This window comes from Bombina bombina, chromosome 12, assembly GCF_027579735.1.
Source record: "Bombina bombina isolate aBomBom1 chromosome 12, aBomBom1.pri, whole genome shotgun sequence".
NCBI lineage: Eukaryota > Metazoa > Chordata > Amphibia > Anura > Bombinatoridae > Bombina > Bombina bombina.
Genome location: NC_069510.1, coordinates 145169826 through 145189137, shown reverse-complemented (window position 1 = coordinate 145189137; position 19312 = coordinate 145169826). Strand labels below are relative to the sequence as shown.

General features: G+C 39.5%; 1 protein-coding gene across 2 annotated transcripts in view; it reads left to right on the top strand.

The window, feature by feature from the left end:
* Nucleotides 1-19312, top strand: part of STXBP1 (syntaxin binding protein 1) — a 128883-nt gene that overhangs the window by 63806 nt on the left and 45765 nt on the right. For both annotated transcript variants that reach the window (XM_053695926.1, XM_053695925.1), the window contains exon 7: nucleotides 2016-2164. In XM_053695926.1, the coding sequence (XP_053551901.1) occupies nucleotides 2016-2164 (149 nt within the window). The remainder of the gene's footprint in view (nucleotides 1-2015; nucleotides 2165-19312) is intronic.

Below are 19312 nucleotides of genomic sequence, written 5' to 3'. Positions count from 1 at the left end.
TAAACACACATTTTTTCTTTTATGATTCAGATTTGAAGCAACTTTCTAATGCACTCCTATTATAAATTTTTCTTCGCTCTCTTGGTATCTTTATTTGAAAAGCTGCATGTAGACACCAATCAGCAAGCGCTATCCAAGCTGCTGAACAAAAATTGGGTCTGCTCCTAAGCTTAGATTCCTGCTTTTTCAAATAAAGATAGCAAGAGAATAGAGTAAATTAGAAAGTTATTTAAAATTGCAGCTCTATCTGAAAAATGTGGGTTTAGTATCTCTTTAATTTACAGCTGTGCACAGAGATAAAAACAAAACTATATCCAGGTTAAGACGGCACTTTTACCTGAATTAGAATGTGAGGTTATTCCGCCATCTTGTCTTCCTATTTATGTATTACCTCATATAAGATTGGCACTGAACGTCCTTCTGTTCTAGTATTTGTATATTTATTTTGAATACCTTTTTGACCTGGGAGAGTGGACTCTCTCCAATACAAAGGAATTGTGTGCGACTGAGCACAATTTAAACCTCACCATGCCGTGTGAAGAGAACCACAAGGGATTTCTGTTCCACAATGTCACCAGAATGATGCAGATTGCAGGGTTTAATGTCACAACAGAACATACAGCTAAAGCTATATCTTCAGCTTAAAGAGTGAACACAAATATATGCATTTTTGATTGGCTGATGGCTGTCACATGATGCAGTTGGAAGGAAAATTAAAGTAACTTTGACATTTGTCAGGAATTTTTTTTTACTACTCATGTGAAAGTCAAATGAAGTGTTTTTGCCTTGTTTAATTATTATCCTCCTGCCGCCCACTTCAAACTATATGTTTTTTTTTTTGTGAGCTAAAGGATTAAATTGTTTTCCAATCGGCACTCTAGCTACATAAACAAATTGTGTGTGTGCCGTATGGCTAGAGCACCGATTAGAGAACAGTTCAAACCTTTAGCTCACAAAAAAAAAAGAGTTTTGAAGTGGGAGGACAGAGCGCGGGGTCAGATCTACATTACAAAGTAAGTAAAAGCGCATCTTTATTACAACTGATTCATTTAACCCCATCTAAATTATTACTAACATTCCGGATCTAATTATACAAAAGGGGAACGTTTACCATCACTTTTAAGTTTAATTTTGACACCACCGTATGTTTGCGTAAAAATATATATATAATATTTATATGTATTTGTATCCTTCAGCTTACATACAGAAACATATTTATTTAGAAATTGAGACTATATTTGAGTGTAGCTTTTATCCTCTATTATGAAATAAAAATGTGTGGGTTTTATGCCCCTTTAAGACTGGTGCCACATGCATGCAGCCTTGTTGTTATGGAGCACTGAGCTCCGATTGGTGGGTACGCTCCACGCACATCTTAAAGCAGCTTCTTTAACACTCCGTTTGCATCGGAAAACGCCTTTGACTTCCAGGTATCTTTAATCCTCTTTCTGCTACACAAACACACGGGATTTAAAGGAACATGAAACCCATTTTTTTTAATTTTCAAGATTCGTATAGAACATACAAGTTTAAACAACTTTCCAATTGACTTCTATTATCAGATTTCATTCTGTTAGTATCCTTTATCATGAACAGCAATGTACCACTGGGAGCTAGCTGAACACAATGGGTGAGCCAATGACTAGAAGCATAAATGTGCAGACACCTATAAGCAACTAGCTTCCAGTAGTGTATTGCCACTTCTGAGCCTACCTAGGTATGCTTTTCAACAAAGGATACCAATTTATAAATTGCATGCTCCATCTGAATCCTAAACGTTTTTGACTTTACTGTCCTTTGAACAGCATTGCTGCAGGTCACGTATAAGGGTTAAACTACTGTTTTTTGGGGACTTGAAGGGCTGTATATTTTATCCATACAGATACAACAATTTGTGTGATATATTAGAAGTCACCTCTGTATATACTCACTGTATAAATATCCTGTTGTGATGTATATGCGATAGCTGTAAATATAAATGGTATTAATGCGTATTTTTGTGATTTACTTTCTAGGTTTTCTCCTTGGATTTTCCTGATTCCTTCCACAGTTTTTACAGCCCTCATAAAGCTCAAATGAAGAATCCTATCTTAGAACGACTTGCAGAGCAAATTGCTACCCTTTGTGCAACCCTTAAGGAGTATCCTGCAGTGCGCTACCGTGGGTGAGGGCGGCGTGATTGATGTGTGGGAGCTGTGCATGTGTAGTGTGGGAATTGTGCGTGTGTAATGTCTGCGTGTTTGTGTGGTGTGAGAGTTGTGCAGTGTGTAGTGTGTGCGTGTCTGTGTAGTGTAGGAGCTGTGCATGTGTAGTGTGGGAATTGTGCGTGTGTAATGTCTGCGTGTTTGTGTGCTGTGAGAGTTGTGCATGTGTAGTGTGGGCATGTTGTGCAGTGTGTAGTGTGGGCATGTTGTGCAGTGTGTAGTGTGTGCGTGTCTGTGTAGTGTAGGAGTTGTGCATGTGTAGTGTGGGCATGTTGTGCAGTGTGTAGTGTGTGCGTGTCTGTGTAGTGTAGGAGTTGTGCATGTGTAGTGCTTGTGTAGTGTGAGAGTTGTGGGAGTTGTGTAGTATGTGCGTGTTTGTGTAGTGTAGGAGTTGTGCATGTGTAGTGGGGGAAATTGTGCATGTATAGTGTGTGCCTGTTTGTGTAGTGTGGGAGTTGTGCATGTGTAATGTGTGTACTGTATAGTGAGTGTGCAGTGTAGGACTATATACATGTGTAATGTGTGTATTGTATAGTGAGTGTGCAGTGTAGGACTATATACATGTGTAATGTGTGTACTGTATAGTGAGTGTGCAGTGTAGGACTATATACATGTGTAATGTGTGTATTGTATAGTGAGTGTGCAGTGTAGGACTATATACATGTGTAATGTGTGTACTGTATAGTGAGTGTGCAGTGTAGGACTATATACATGTGTAATGTGTGTACTGTGTAGTGAGTGTGCAGTGTAGGACTATATACATGAGTAATGTGTGTACTGTATAGTGAGTGTGCAGTGTAGGACTATATACATGTGTAATGTGTGTACTGTATAGTGAGTGTGCAGTGTAGGACTATATACGTGTGTAATGTGTGTACTGTATAGTGAGTGTGCAGTGTAGGACTATATACATGTGTAATGTGTGTATTGTATAGTGAGTGTGCAGTGTAGGACTATATACATGTGTAATGTGTGTACTGTGTAGTGAGTGTGCAGTGTAGGACTATATACATGTGTAATGTGTGTACTGTTTAGTGAGCGTGCAGTGTAGGACTATATACATGTGTGATGTGTGTACTGTATAGTGAGTGTGCAGTGTAGGACTATATACATGTGTAATGTGTGTACTGTATAGTGAGTGTGCAGTGTAGGACTATATACATGTGTAATGTGTGTACTGTATAGTGAGTGTGCAGTGTAGGACTATATACATGTGTAATGTGTGTACTGTATAGTGAGCGTGCAGTGTAGGACTATATACATGTGTAATGTGTGTACTGTATAGTGAGTGTGCAGTGTAGGACTATATACATGTGTAATGTGTGTACTGTATAGTGAGTGTGCAGTGTATGACTATATACATGTGTAATGTGTGTACTGTGTAGTGAGTGTGCAGTGTAGGACTATATACATGTGTAATGTGTGTACTGTATAGTGAGTGTGCAGTGTAGGACTATATACATGTGTAATGTGTGTACTGTGTAGTGAGTGTGCAGTGTAGGACTATATACGTGTGTAATGTGTGTACTGTATAGTGAGTGTGCAATGTAGGACTATATACATGTGTAATGTGTGTACTGTATAGTGAGTGTGCAGTGTAGGACTATATACATGTGTAATGTGTGTACTGTATAGTGAGTGTGCAGTGTAGGACTATATACATGTGTAATGTGTGTACTGTATAGTGAGTGTGCAGTGTAGGACTATATACATGTGTAATGTGTGTACTGTATAGTGAGTGTGCAGTGTAGGACTATATACATGTGTAATGTGTGTACTGTATAGTGAGTGTGCAGTGTAGGACTATATACATGTGTAATGTGTGTACTGTATAGTGAGTGTGCAGTTTAGGACTATATACATGTGTAATGTGTGTACTGTATAGTGAGTGTGCAGTGTAGGACTATATACATGTGTAATGTGTGTACTGTATAGTGAGTGTGCAGTGTAGGACTATATATATGTGTATGATGTGTGTACTGTATAGTGAGTGTGCAGTGTAGGACTATATACATGTGTAATGTGTGTACTGTATAGTGAGTGTGCAGTGTATGACTATATACATGTGTAATGTGTGTACTGTGTAGTGAGTGTGCAGTGTAGGACTATATACATGTGTAATGTGTGTACTGTATAGTGAGTGTGCAGTGTAGGACTATATACATGTGTAATGTGTGTACTGTGTAGTGAGTGTGCAGTGTAGGACTATATACGTGTGTAATATGTGTACTGTATAGTGAGTGTGCAGTGTAGGACTATATACATGTGTAATGTGTGTACTGTATAGTGAGTGTGCAGTGTAGGACTATATACATGTGTAATGTGTGTACTGTATAGTGAGTGTGCAGTGTAGGACTATATACATGTGTAATGTGTGTACTGTATAGTGAGTGTGCAGTGTAGGACTATATACATGTGTAATGTGTGTACTGTATAGTGAGCGTGCAGTGTAGGACTATATACATGTGTAGATGTGTGTACTGTATAGTGAGTGTGCAGTGTAGGACTATATACATGTGTAATGTGTGTACTGTATAGTGAGCGTGCAGTGTAGGACTATATACATGTGTAATGTGTGTACTGTATAGTGAGCGTGCAGTGTAGGACTATATACATGTGTAATGTGTGTACTGTATAGTGAGTGTGCAGTGTAGGACTATATACATGTGTAATGTGTGTACTGTATAGTGAGTGTGCAGTGTAGGACTATATACATGTGTAATGTGTGTACTGTATAGTGAGCGTGCAGTGTAGGACTATATACATGTGTAATGTGTGTACTGTATAGTGAGTGTGCAGTGTAGGACTATATACATGTGTAATGTGTGTACTGTATAGTGAGCGTGCAGTGTAGGACTATATACATGTGTAATGTGTGTACTGTATAGTGAGTGTGCAGTGTAGGACTATATACATGTGTAATGTGTGTACTGTATAGTGAGTGTGCAGTGTAGGACTATATACATGTGTAATGTGTGTACTGTATAGTGAGTGTGCAGTGTAGGACTATATACATGTGTAATGTGTGTACTGTATAGTGAGCGTGCAGTGTAGGACTATATACATGTGTAATGTGTGTACTGTATAGTGAGTGTGCAGTGTAGGACTATATACATGTGTAATGTGTGTACTGTATAGTGAGTGTGCAGTGTAGGACTATATACATGTGTAATGTGTGTACTGTATAGTGAGTGTGCAGTGTAGGACTATATACATGTGTAATGTGTGTACTGTATAGTGAGCGTGCAGTGTAGGACTATATACATGTGTAATGTGTGTACTGTATAGTGAGTGTGCAGTGTAGGACTATATACATGTGTAATGTGTGTACTGTATAGTGAGTGTGCAGTGTAGGACTATATACATGTGTAATGTGTGTACTGTATAGTGAGTGTGCAGTGTAGGACTATATACATGTGTAATGTGTGTACTGTATAGTGAGCGTGCAGTTTAGGACTATATACATGTGTAATGTGTGTACTGTATAGTGAGTGTGCAGTGTAGGACTATATACATGTGTAATGTGTGTACTGTATAGTGAGCGTGCAGTGTAGGACTATATACATGTGTAATGTGTGTACTGTATAGTGAGCGTGCAGTGTAGGACTATATACATGTGTAATGTGTGTACTGTATAGTGAGTGTGCAGTGTAGGACTATATACATGTGTAATGTGTGTACTGTATAGTGAGTGTGCAGTGTAGGACTATATACATGTGTAATGTGTGTACTGTATAGTGAGTGTGCAGTGTAGGACTATATACATGTGTAATGTGTGTACTGTATAGTGAGTGTGCAGTGTAGGACTATATACATGTGTAATGTGTGTACTGTATAGTGAGTGTGCAGTGTAGGACTATATACATGTGTAATGTGTGTACTGTATAGTGAGTGTGCAGTGTAGGACTATATACATGTGTAATGTGTGTACTGTATAGTGAGCGTGCAGTGTAGGACTATATACATGTGTAATGTGTGTACTGTGTAGTGAGTGTGCAGTGTAGGACTATATACATGTGTAATGTGTGTACTGTATAGTGAGTGTGCAGTGTAGGACTATATACATGTGTAATGTGTGTACTGTATAGTGAGTGTGCAGTGTAGGACTATATACATGTGTAATGTGTGTACTGTATAGTGAGTGTGCAGTGTAGGACTATATACATGTGTAATGTGTGTACTGTATAGTGAGTGTGCAGTGTAGGACTATATACATGTGTAATGTGTGTACTGTATAGTGAGTGTGCAGTGTAGGACTATATACATGTGTAATGTGTGTACTGTATAGTGAGTGTGCAGTGTAGGACTATATACATGTGTAATGTGTGTACTGTATAGTGAGTGTGCAGTGTAGGACTATATACATGTGTAATGTGTGTACTGTATAGTGAGTGTGCAGTGTAGGACTATATACATGTGTAATGTGTGTACTGTGTAGTGAGTGTGCAGTGTAGGACTATATACATGTGTAATGTGTGTACTGTATAGTGAGTGTGCAGTGTAGGACTATATACATGTGTAATGTGTGTACTGTATAGTGAGTGTGCAGTGTAGGACTATATACATGTGTAATGTGTGTACTGTATAGTGAGTGTGCAGTGTAGGACTATATACATGTGTAATGTGTGTACTGTATAGTGAGTGTGCAGTGTAGGACTATATACATGTGTAATGTGTGTACTGTATAGTGAGTGTGCAGTGTAGGACTATATACATGTGTAATGTGTGTACTGTATAGTGAGTGTGCAGTGTAGGACTATATACATGTGTAATGTGTGTACTGTATAGTGAGTGTGCAGTGTAGGACTATATACATGTGTAATGTGTGTACTGTATAGTGAGTGTGCAGTGTAGGACTATATACATGTGTAATGTGTGTACTGTATAGTGAGTGTGCAGTGTAGGACTATATACATGTGTAATGTGTGTACTGTATAGTGAGTGTGCAGTGTAGGACTATATACATGTGTAATGTGTGTACTGTATAGTGAGTGTGCAGTGTAGGACTATATACATGTGTAATGTGTGTACTGTATAGTGAGCGTGCAGTGTAGGACTATATACATGTGTAATGTGTGTACTGTATAGTGAGTGTGCAGTGTAGGACTATATACATGTGTAATGTGTGTACTGTATAGTGAGTGTGCAGTGTAGGACTATATACATGTGTAATGTGTGTACTGTATAGTGAGTGTGCAGTGTAGGACTATATACATGTGTAATGTGTGTACTGTATAGTGAGCGTGCAGTGTAGGACTATATACATGTGTAATGTGTGTACTGTATAGTGAGTGTGCAGTGTAGGACTATATACATGTGTAATGTGTGTACTGTATAGTGAGTGTGCAGTGTAGGACTATATACATGTGTAATGTGTGTACTGTATAGTGAGTGTGCAGTGTAGGACTATATACATGTGTAATGTGTGTACTGTATAGTGAGTGTGCAGTGTAGGACTATATACATGTGTAATGTGTGTACTGTATAGTGAGTGTGCAGTGTAGGACTATATACATGTGTAATGTGTGTACTGTATAGTGAGTGTGCAGTGTAGGACTATATACATGTGTAATGTGTGTACTGTATAGTGAGTGTGCAGTGTAGGACTATATACATGTGTAATGTGTGTACTGTATAGTGAGTGTGCAGTGTAGGACTATATACATGTGTAATGTGTGTACTGTATAGTGAGTGTGCAGTGTAGGACTATATACATGTGTAATGTGTGTACTGTATAGTGAGTGTGCAGTGTAGGACTATATACATGTGTAATGTGTGTACTGTATAGTGAGTGTGCAGTGTAGGACTATATACATGTGTAATGTGTGTACTGTATAGTGAGCGTGCAGTGTAGGACTATATACATGTGTAATGTGTGTACTGTATAGTGAGTGTGCAGTGTAGGACTATATACATGTGTAATGTGTGTACTGTATAGTGAGCGTGCAGTGTAGGACTATATACATGTGTAATGTGTGTACTGTATAGTGAGCGTGCAGTGTAGGACTATATACATGTGTAATGTGTGTACTGTATAGTGAGCGTGCAGTGTAGGACTATATACATGTGTAATGTGTGTACTGTATAGTGAGTGTGCAGTGTAGGACTATATACATGTGTAATGTGTGTACTGTATAGTGAGCGTGCAGTGTAGGACTATATACATGTGTAATGTGTGTACTGTATAGTGAGTGTGCAGTGTAGGACTATATACATGTGTAATGTGTGTATTGTATAGTGAGCGTGCAGTGTAGGACTATATACATGTGTAATGTGTGTACTGTATAGTGAATGTGCAGTGTAGGACTATATACATGTGTAATGTGTGTACTGTATAGTGAGTGTGCAGTTTAGGACTATATACATGTGTAATGTGTGTACTGTATAGTGAGTGTGCAGTGTAGGACTATATACATGTTTAATGTGTGTACTGTATAGTGAGTGTGCAGTGTAGGACTATATACATGTGTAATGTGTGTACTGTATAGTGAGTGTGCAGTGTAGGACTATATACATGTGTAATGTGTGTACTGTATAGTGAGTGTGCAGTGTAGGACTATATGTGTGTGTGATGTGCGTACTGTATAGTGAGCGTGCAGTGTAGGACTATATACATGTGTAATGTGTGTACTGTATAGTGAGCGTGCAGTGTAGGACTATATACATGTGTAATGTGTGTACTGTATAGTGAGTGTGCAGTGTAGGACTATATACATGTGTAATGTGTGTACTGTATAGTGAGCGTGCAGTGTAGGACTATATACATGTGTAATGTGTGTACTGTATAGTGAGCGTGCAGTGTAGGACTATATACATGTGTAATGTGTGTACTGTATAGTGAGCGTGCAGTGTAGGACTATATACATGTGTAATGTGTGTACTGTATAGTGAGCGTGCAGTGTAGGACTATATACATGTGTAATGTGTGTACTGTATAGTGAGCGTGCAGTGTAGGACTATATACATGTGTAATGTGTGTACTGTATAGTGAGTGTGCAGTGTAGGACTATATACATGTGTAATGTGTGTACTGTATAGTGAGTGTGCAGTGTAGGACTATATACATGTGTAATGTGTGTACTGTATAGTGAGTGTGCAGTGTAGGACTATATACGTGAGTAATGTGTGTACTGTATAGTGTGTGTGCAGTTTAGGACTATATACGTGAGTAATGTGTGTACTGTATAGTGAGTGTGCAGTTTAGGACTATATACATGTGTGATGTGTGTACTGTATAGTGAACGTGTAGTGGAAGGCTGTATACATGTGTAATGTGTGTACTGTATAGGGAGCATGGAGTGTAAGACTATATACGTGAGTAATGTGTGTACTGTGTAGTGAGTGTGCAGTGGAGGACTATATACATGTGTGATGTGTGTACTGTATAGTGAGTGTGCAGTGTAGAACTATATATGTGAGTAATGTGTGTACTGTATAGTGAGCGTGCAGTGTAGGACTATATACGTGAGTAATGTGTGTACTGTGTAGTGAGTGTGCAGTGGAGGACTATATACATGTGTGATGTGTGTACTGTATAGTGAGCGTGCAGTGGAGGAATATATATGTGAGTAATGTGTGTACTGTATAGTGAGCGTGCAGTGTAGGACTATATACGTATGTGTTGTTTACACTGTATAGTGAGTGTGCAGTGGAGGACTATATATGTGTGTACTGTATAGTGAGCATGGAGTGTAGGACTATATACGTGTGTGATGTGTGTACTGTATAGTGAGCGTGCAGTGTAAGACTATATACGTGATTAATGTGTGTACTGTATAGTGAGCGTGCAGTGTAGGACTATATACATGTGTAATGTGTGTACTGTATAGTGAGCGTGCAGTGTAAGACTATATACGTGATTAATGTGTGTACTGTATAGTGAGCGTGCAGTGTAGGACTATATACGTGTGTGATGTGTGTACTGTATAGTGAGCGTGCAGTGTAGGACTATATACATGTGTAATGTGTGTACTGTATAGTGAGTGTGCAGTGTAGGACTATATACATGTGTAATGTGTGTACTGTATAGTGAGTGTGCAGTGTAGGACTATATACATGTGTAATGTGTGTACTGTATAGTGAGCGTGCAGTGTAGGACTATATACATGTGTAATGTGTGTACTGTATAGTGAGCGTGCAGTGTAGGACTATATACATGTGTAATGTGTGTACTGTATAGTGAGCGTGCAGTGTAGGACTATATACATGTGTAATGTGTGTACTGTATAGTGAGCGTGCAGTGTAGGACTATATACATGTGTAATGTGTGTACTGTATAGTGAGTGTGCAGTGTAGGACTATATACATGTGTAATGTGTGTACTGTATAGTGAGTGTGCAGTGTAGGACTATATACATGTGTAATGTGTGTACTGTATAGTGAGTGTGCAGTGTAGGACTATATACATGTGTAATGTGTGTACTGTATAGTGAGTGTGCAGTTTAGGACTATATACATGTGTGATGTGTGTACTGTATAGTGAACGTGTAGTGGAAGGCTGTATACATGTGTAATGTGTGTACTGTATAGGGAGCATGGAGTGTAAGACTATATACGTGAGTAATGTGTGTACTGTGTAGTGAGTGTGCAGTGGAGGACTATATACATGTGTGATGTGTGTACTGTATAGTGAGTGTGCAGTGTAGAACTATATATGTGTGTACTGTATAGTGAGCGTGCAGTGGAGGAATATATATGTGAGTAATGTGTGTACTGTATAGTGAGCGTGCAGTGTAGGACTATATACGTATGTGTTGTTTGCACTGTATAGTGAGTGTGCAGTGGAGGACTATATATGTGTGTACTGTATAGTGAGCATGGAGTGTAGGACTATATACGTGTGTGATGTGTGTACTGTATAGTGAGCGTGCAGTGTAAGACTATATATGTGATTAATGTGTGTACTGTATAGTGAGCGTGCAGTGTAGGACTATATACATGTGTAATATGTGTACTGTATAGTGAGCGTGCAGTGTAAGACTATATACGTGATTAATGTGTGTACTGTATAGTGAGCGTGCAGTGTAGGACCATATACGTGTGTGATGTGTGTACTGTATAGTGAGCGTGCAGTGTAGGACTATATACGTGTGTGTGATGTGTGTACTGTATAGTGAGCGTGCAGTGTAGGACCATATATGTGTGTGATGTGTGTACTGTATAGTGAGTGTGCAGTGTAGGACTATATACATGTGTGATGTGTGTACTGTATAGTGAGCATGGAGTGTAGGACTATATACGTGAGTAATGTGTGTACTGTATAGTGAGTGTGCAGTGTAGGACTATATACATGTGTAATGTGTGTACTTTATAGAGAGTGTGCAGTTTAGGACTATATATGTGTGTGATGTGTGTACTGTATAGTGAGCATGGAGTGTAGGACTATATACGTGAGTAATGTGTGTACTGTGTAGTGAGTGTGCAGTGGAGGACTATATACATGAGTAATGTGTGTACTGTATAGTGAGTGTGCAGTGTAGAACTATATATGTGTGTACTGTATAGTGAGCGTGCAGTGGAGGAATATATATGTGAGTAATGTGTGTACTGTATAGTGAGCGTGCAGTGTAGGACTATATACGTATGTGTTGTTTGCACTGTATAGTGAGTGTGCAGTGGAGGACTATATATGTGTGTACTGTATAGTGAGCATGGAGTGTAGGACTATATACGTGTGTGATGTGTGTACTGTATAGTGAGCGTGCAGTGTAAGACTATATACGTGATTAATGTGTGTACTGTATAGTGAGTGTGCAGTGTAGGACTAGATACGTGTGTGTGATGTGTGTGCAGTGTAGGATTATATACGTGTGTGATGTGTGTACTGCATAGTGAGCGTGCAGTGTAGGACTATATACGTGTATGATGTGTGTACTGTGCAGTGAGCATGGAGTGGAGGACTATATATGTGTGTGATGTGTGTACTGTATAGTGAGCGTGCAGTGTAGGACTATATATGTGTGTGATGTGTGTACTCTATAGTGAGCGTGCAGTGTAGGACTATATATGTGTGTGATGTGTGTACTGTATAGTGAGCGTGCAGTGTAGGACGATATTTGTGTGTGATGTGTGTACTCTATAGTGAGCGTGCAGTGTAGAACTATATACGTGTATGATGTGTGTACTGTGCAGTGAGCATGGAGTGGAGGACTATATATGTGTGTGATGTGTGTACTGTATAGTGAGCGTGCAGTGTAGATCTATATATGTGTATGATGTGTGTACTCTACAGTGAGCATGGAGTGGAGGACTATATATGTGTGTACTGTATAGTGAGCGTGCAGTGTAGGATTATATATGTGTGTGATGTGTGTACTGTATAGTGAGTGTGCAATGTAGGACTATATATGAGTGCGATGTGTGTACTGTATAGTGAGCGTGCAGTTTAGGACTATATATGTGTGTGATGTGTGGACTGTATAGTGAGCATGGAGTGGAGGACTATATATGTGTGTACTGTATAGTGAGCGTGCAGTGTAGGATTATATATGTGTGTGATGTGTGTACTGTATAGTTAGTGTGCAGTGTAGGACTTTATATGTGTATGATGTGTGTACTGTATAGTGAGTGTGCAGTGTAGGACTATATATGTGTGTGATGTGTGTACTGTATAGTGAGCATGCAGTGTAGGACTATATAAGTCAGTAATGTTTGTACTGTATAGTGAGTGTGCAGTGTAGGGCTATATACATGTGTAATGTGTGTACTGTATAGTGAGCGTGCAGTGTAGGACTATATACATGTGTAATGTGTGTACTGTATAGTGAGTGTGCAGTGTAGGACTATATACATGTGTAATGTGTGTATTGTATAGTGAGCGTGCAGTGTAGGACTATATACATGTGTAATGTGTGTACTGTATAGTGAGCGTGCAGTGTAGGACTATATACATGTGTAATGTGTGTACTGTATAGTGAGCGTGCAGTGTAGGACTATATACATGTGTAATGTGTGTACTGTATAGTGAGCGTGCAGTGTAGGACTATATACATGTGTAATGTGTGTACTGTATAGTGAGCGTGCAGTGTAGGACTATATACATGTGTAATGTGTGTACTGTATAGTGAGTGTGCAGTGTAGGACTATATACATGTGTAATGTGTGTATTGTATAGTGAGCGTGCAGTGTAGGACTATATACATGTGTAATGTGTGTACTGTATAGTGAATGTGCAGTGTAGGACTATATACATGTGTAATGTGTGTACTGTATAGTGAGTGTGCAGTTTAGGACTATATACATGTGTAATGTGTGTACTGTATAGTGAGTGTGCAGTGTAGGACTATATACATGTGTAATGTGTGTACTGTATAGTGAGTGTGCAGTGTAGGACTATATACATGTGTAATGTGTGTACTGTATAGTGAGTGTGCAGTGTAGGACTATATACATGTGTAATGTGTGTACTGTATAGTGAGTGTGCAGTGTAGGACTATATGTGTGTGTGATGTGCGTACTGTATAGTGAGCGTGCAGTGTAGGACTATATACATGTGTAATGTGTGTACTGTATAGTGAGCGTGCAGTGTAGGACTATATACATGTGTAATGTGTGTACTGTATAGTGAGTGTGCAGTGTAGGACTATATACATGTGTAATGTGTGTACTGTATAGTGAGCGTGCAGTGTAGGACTATATACATGTGTAATGTGTGTACTGTATAGTGAGCGTGCAGTGTAGGACTATATACATGTGTAATGTGTGTACTGTATAGTGAGCGTGCAGTGTAGGACTATATACGTGTGTAATGTGTGTACTGTATAGTGAGCGTGCAGTGTAGGACTATATACATGTGTAATGTGTGTACTGTATAGTGAGCGTGCAGTGTAGGACTATATACATGTGTAATGTGTGTACTGTATAGTGAGTGTGCAGTGTAGGACTATATACATGTGTAATGTGTGTACTGTATAGTGAGTGTGCAGTGTAGGACTATATACATGTGTAATGTGTGTACTGTATAGTGAGTGTGCAGTGTAGGACTATATACGTGAGTAATGTGTGTACTGTATAGTGTGTGTGCAGTTTAGGACTATATACGTGAGTAATGTGTGTACTGTATAGTGAGTGTGCAGTTTAGGACTATATACATGTGTGATGTGTGTACTGTATAGTGAACGTGTAGTGGAAGGCTGTATACATGTGTAATGTGTGTACTGTATAGGGAGCATGGAGTGTAAGACTATATACGTGAGTAATGTGTGTACTGTGTAGTGAGTGTGCAGTGGAGGACTATATACATGTGTGATGTGTGTACTGTATAGTGAGTGTGCAGTGTAGAACTATATATGTGAGTAATGTGTGTACTGTATAGTGAGCGTGCAGTGTAGGACTATATACGTGAGTAATGTGTGTACTGTGTAGTGAGTGTGCAGTGGAGGACTATATACATGTGTGATGTGTGTACTGTATAGTGAGCGTGCAGTGGAGGAATATATATGTGAGTAATGTGTGTACTGTATAGTGAGCGTGCAGTGTAGGACTATATACGTATGTGTTGTTTACACTGTATAGTGAGTGTGCAGTGGAGGACTATATATGTGTGTACTGTATAGTGAGCATGGAGTGTAGGACTATATACGTGTGTGATGTGTGTACTGTATAGTGAGCGTGCAGTGTAAGACTATATACGTGATTAATGTGTGTACTGTATAGTGAGCGTGCAGTGTAGGACTATATACATGTGTAATATGTGTACTGTATAGTGAGCGTGCAGTGTAAGACTATATACGTGATTAATGTGTGTACTGTATAGTGAGCGTGCAGTGTAGGACTATATACGTGTGTGATGTGTGTACTGTATAGTGAGCGTGCAGTGTAGGACTATATACATGTGTAATGTGTGTACTGTATAGTGAGTGTGCAGTGTAGGACTATATACATGTGTAATGTGTGTACTGTATAGTGAGTGTGCAGTGTAGGACTATATACATGTGTAATGTGTGTACTGTATAGTGAGCGTGCAGTGTAGGACTATATACATGTGTAATGTGTGTACTGTATAGTGAGCGTGCAGTGTAGGACTATATACATGTGTAATGTGTGTACTGTATAGTGAGCGTGCAGTGTAGGACTATATACATGTGTAATGTGTGTACTGTATAGTGAGCGTGCAGTGTAGGACTATATACATGTGTAATGTGTGTACTGTATAGTGAGTGTGCAGTGTAGGACTATATACATGTGTAATGTGTGTACTGTATAGTGAGTGTGCAGTGTAGGACTATATACATGTGTAATGTGTGTACTGTATAGTGAGTGTGCAGTGTAGGACTATATACATGTGTAATGTGTGTACTGTATAGTGAGTGTGCAGTTTAGGACTATATACATGTGTGATGTGTGTACTGTATAGTGAACGTGTAGTGGAAGGCTGTATACATGTGTAATGTGTGTACTGTATAGGGAGCATGGAGTGTAAGACTATATACGTGAGTAATGTGTGTACTGTGTAGTGAGTGTGCAGTGGAGGACTATATACATGTGTGATGTGTGTACTGTATAGTGAGTGTGCAGTGTAGAACTATATATGTGTGTACTGTATAGTGAGCGTGCAGTGGAGGAATATATATGTGAGTAATGTGTGTACTGTATAGTGAGCGTGCAGTGTAGGACTATATACGTATGTGTTGTTTGCACTGTATAGTGAGTGTGCAGTGGAGGACTATATATGTGTGTACTGTATAGTGAGCATGGAGTGTAGGACTATATACGTGTGTGATGTGTGTACTGTATAGTGAGCGTGCAGTGTAAGACTATATATGTGATTAATGTGTGTACTGTATAGTGAGCGTGCAGTGTAGGACTATATACATGTGTAATATGTGTACTGTATAGTGAGCGTGCAGTGTAAGACTATATACGTGATTAATGTGTGTACTGTATAGTGAGCGTGCAGTGTAGGACCATATACGTGTGTGATGTGTGTACTGTATAGTGAGCGTGCAGTGTAGGACTATATACGTGTGTGTGATGTGTGTACTGTATAGTGAGCGTGCAGTGTAGGACCATATATGTGTGTGATGTGTGTACTGTATAGTGAGTGTGCAGTGTAGGACTATATACATGTGTGATGTGTGTACTGTATAGTGAGCATGGAGTGTAGGACTATATACGTGAGTAATGTGTGTACTGTATAGTGAGTGTGCAGTGTAGGACTATATACATGTGTAATGTGTGTACTTTATAGAGAGTGTGCAGTTTAGGACTATATATGTGTGTGATGTGTGTACTGTATAGTGAGCATGGAGTGTAGGACTATATACGTGAGTAATGTGTGTACTGTGTAGTGAGTGTGCAGTGGAGGACTATATACATGAGTAATGTGTGTACTGTATAGTGAGTGTGCAGTGTAGAACTATATATGTGTGTACTGTATAGTGAGCGTGCAGTGGAGGAATATATATGTGAGTAATGTGTGTACTGTATAGTGAGCGTGCAGTGTAGGACTATATACGTATGTGTTGTTTGCACTGTATAGTGAGTGTGCAGTGGAGGACTATATATGTGTGTACTGTATAGTGAGCATGGAGTGTAGGACTATATACGTGTGTGATGTGTGTACTGTATAGTGAGCGTGCAGTGTAAGACTATATACGTGATTAATGTGTGTACTGTATAGTGAGTGTGCAGTGTAGGACTAGATACGTGTGTGTGATGTGTGTGCAGTGTAGGATTATATACGTGTGTGATGTGTGTACTGCATAGTGAGCGTGCAGTGTAGGACTATATACGTGTATGATGTGTGTACTGTGCAGTGAGCATGGAGTGGAGGACTATATATGTGTGTGATGTGTGTACTGTATAGTGAGCGTGCAGTGTAGGACTATATATGTGTGTGATGTGTGTACTCTATAGTGAGCGTGCAGTGTAGGACTATATATGTGTGTGATGTGTGTACTGTATAGTGAGCGTGCAGTGTAGGACGATATTTGTGTGTGATGTGTGTACTCTATAGTGAGCGTGCAGTGTAGAACTATATACGTGTATGATGTGTGTACTGTGCAGTGAGCATGGAGTGGAGGACTATATATGTGTGTGATGTGTGTACTGTATAGTGAGCGTGCAGTGTAGATCTATATATGTGTATGATGTGTGTACTCTACAGTGAGCATGGAGTGGAGGACTATATATGTGTGTACTGTATAGTGAGCGTGCAGTGTAGGATTATATATGTGTGTGATGTGTGTACTGTATAGTGAGTGTGCAATGTAGGACTATATATGAGTGCGATGTGTGTACTGTATAGTGAGCGTGCAGTTTAGGACTATATATGTGTGTGATGTGTGGACTGTATAGTGAGCATGGAGTGGAGGACTATATATGTGTGTACTGTATAGTGAGCGTGCAGTGTAGGATTATATATGTGTGTGATGTGTGTACTGTATAGTTAGTGTGCAGTGTAGGACTTTATATGTGTATGATGTGTGTACTGTATAGTGAGTGTGCAGTGTAGGACTATATATGTGTGTGATGTGTGTACTGTATAGTGAGCATGCAGTGTAGGACTATATAAGTCAGTAATGTTTGTACTGTATAGTGAGTGTGCAGTGTAGGGCTATATATGTGTGTGATGTGTGTACTGTATAGTAAGCGTGCAGTGTAGGACTATATACGTGTGTGATGTGTGTACTGTATAGTGAGCGTGCAGTGGAGGACTATATACGTGTATGATGTGTGTACTGTATAGTGAGTGTGCAGTGTAGGACTATGTATGTGTGTTCTGTATAGTGAGCGTGCAGTGTAGGACTATATACGTGTGTTATGTGTGTACTGTATAGTGAGCGTGCAGTGTAGGACTATATATGTGTGTTCTGTATAGTGAGCGTGCAGTGTAGGACTATATACGTGTGTTATGTGTGTACTGTATAGTGAGCGTGCAGTGTAGGACTATATATGTGTGTGATGTGTGTACTGTATAGTGAGCGTGCAGTGTAGGACTATATATATGTGTGATGTGTGTACTGTATAGTGAGCGTGCAGTGTAGGACTATATACGTGTGTGATGTGTGTACTGTATAGTGAGTGTGCAGTGTAGGACTATATTTGTGTATGATGTGTGTACTGTATAGTGAGCGTGCAGTGTAGGACTATATACGTGAGTAATGTGTGCACTGTATAATGAGCGTGCAGTGTAGGACTATATTTGTGTATGATGTGTGTACTGTATAGTGAGCGTGCAGTGTAGGACTATATTTGTGTATGATGTGTGTACTGTATAGTGAGCGTGCAGTGTAGGACTATATACGTGAGTAATGTGTGCACTGTATAATGAGCGTGCAGTGTAGGACTATATTTGTGTATGATGTGTGTACTGTATAGTGAGCGTGCAGTGTAGGACGATATTTGTGTGTGATGTGTGTACTGTATAGTGAGCGTGCAGTGTAGGACTATATATGTGTATGATGTGTGCACTGTATAGTGAGCGTGCAGTGTAGGACGATATTTGTGTGTGATGTGTGCACTGTATAGTGAGCGTGCAGTGTAGGACTATATATGTGTATGATGTGTGCACTGTATAGTGAGCGTGCAGTGTAGGACGATATTTGTGTGTGATGTGTGCACTGTATAGTGAGCGTGCAGTGTAGGACTATACAGGGAGTGCAGAATTATTAGGCAAATTAGTATTTTGACCACATCATCCTCTTTATGCATGTTGTCTTACTCCAAGCTGTATAGGCTCGAAAGCCTACTACAAATTAAGCATATTAGGTGATGTGCATCTCTGTAATGAGAAGGGGTGTGATCTAATGACATCAACACCCTATATCAGGTGTGCATAATTATTAGGCAACTTCCTTTCCTTTGGCAAAATGGGTCAAAAGAAGGACTTGACAGGCTCAGAAAAGTAAAAAATAGTGAGATATCTTGCAGAGGGATGCAGCACTCTAAAAATTGCAAAGCTTCTGAAGCGTGATCATCGAACAATCAAGTGTTTCATTCAAAATAGTCAACAGGGTCGCAAGAAGCATGTGGAAAAACCAAGGCGCAAAATAACTGCCCATGAACTGAGAAAAGTCAAGCGTGCAGCTGCCAAGATGCCACTTGCCACCAGTTTGGCCATATTTCAGAGCTGCAACATCACTGGAGTGCCCAAAAGCACAAGGTGT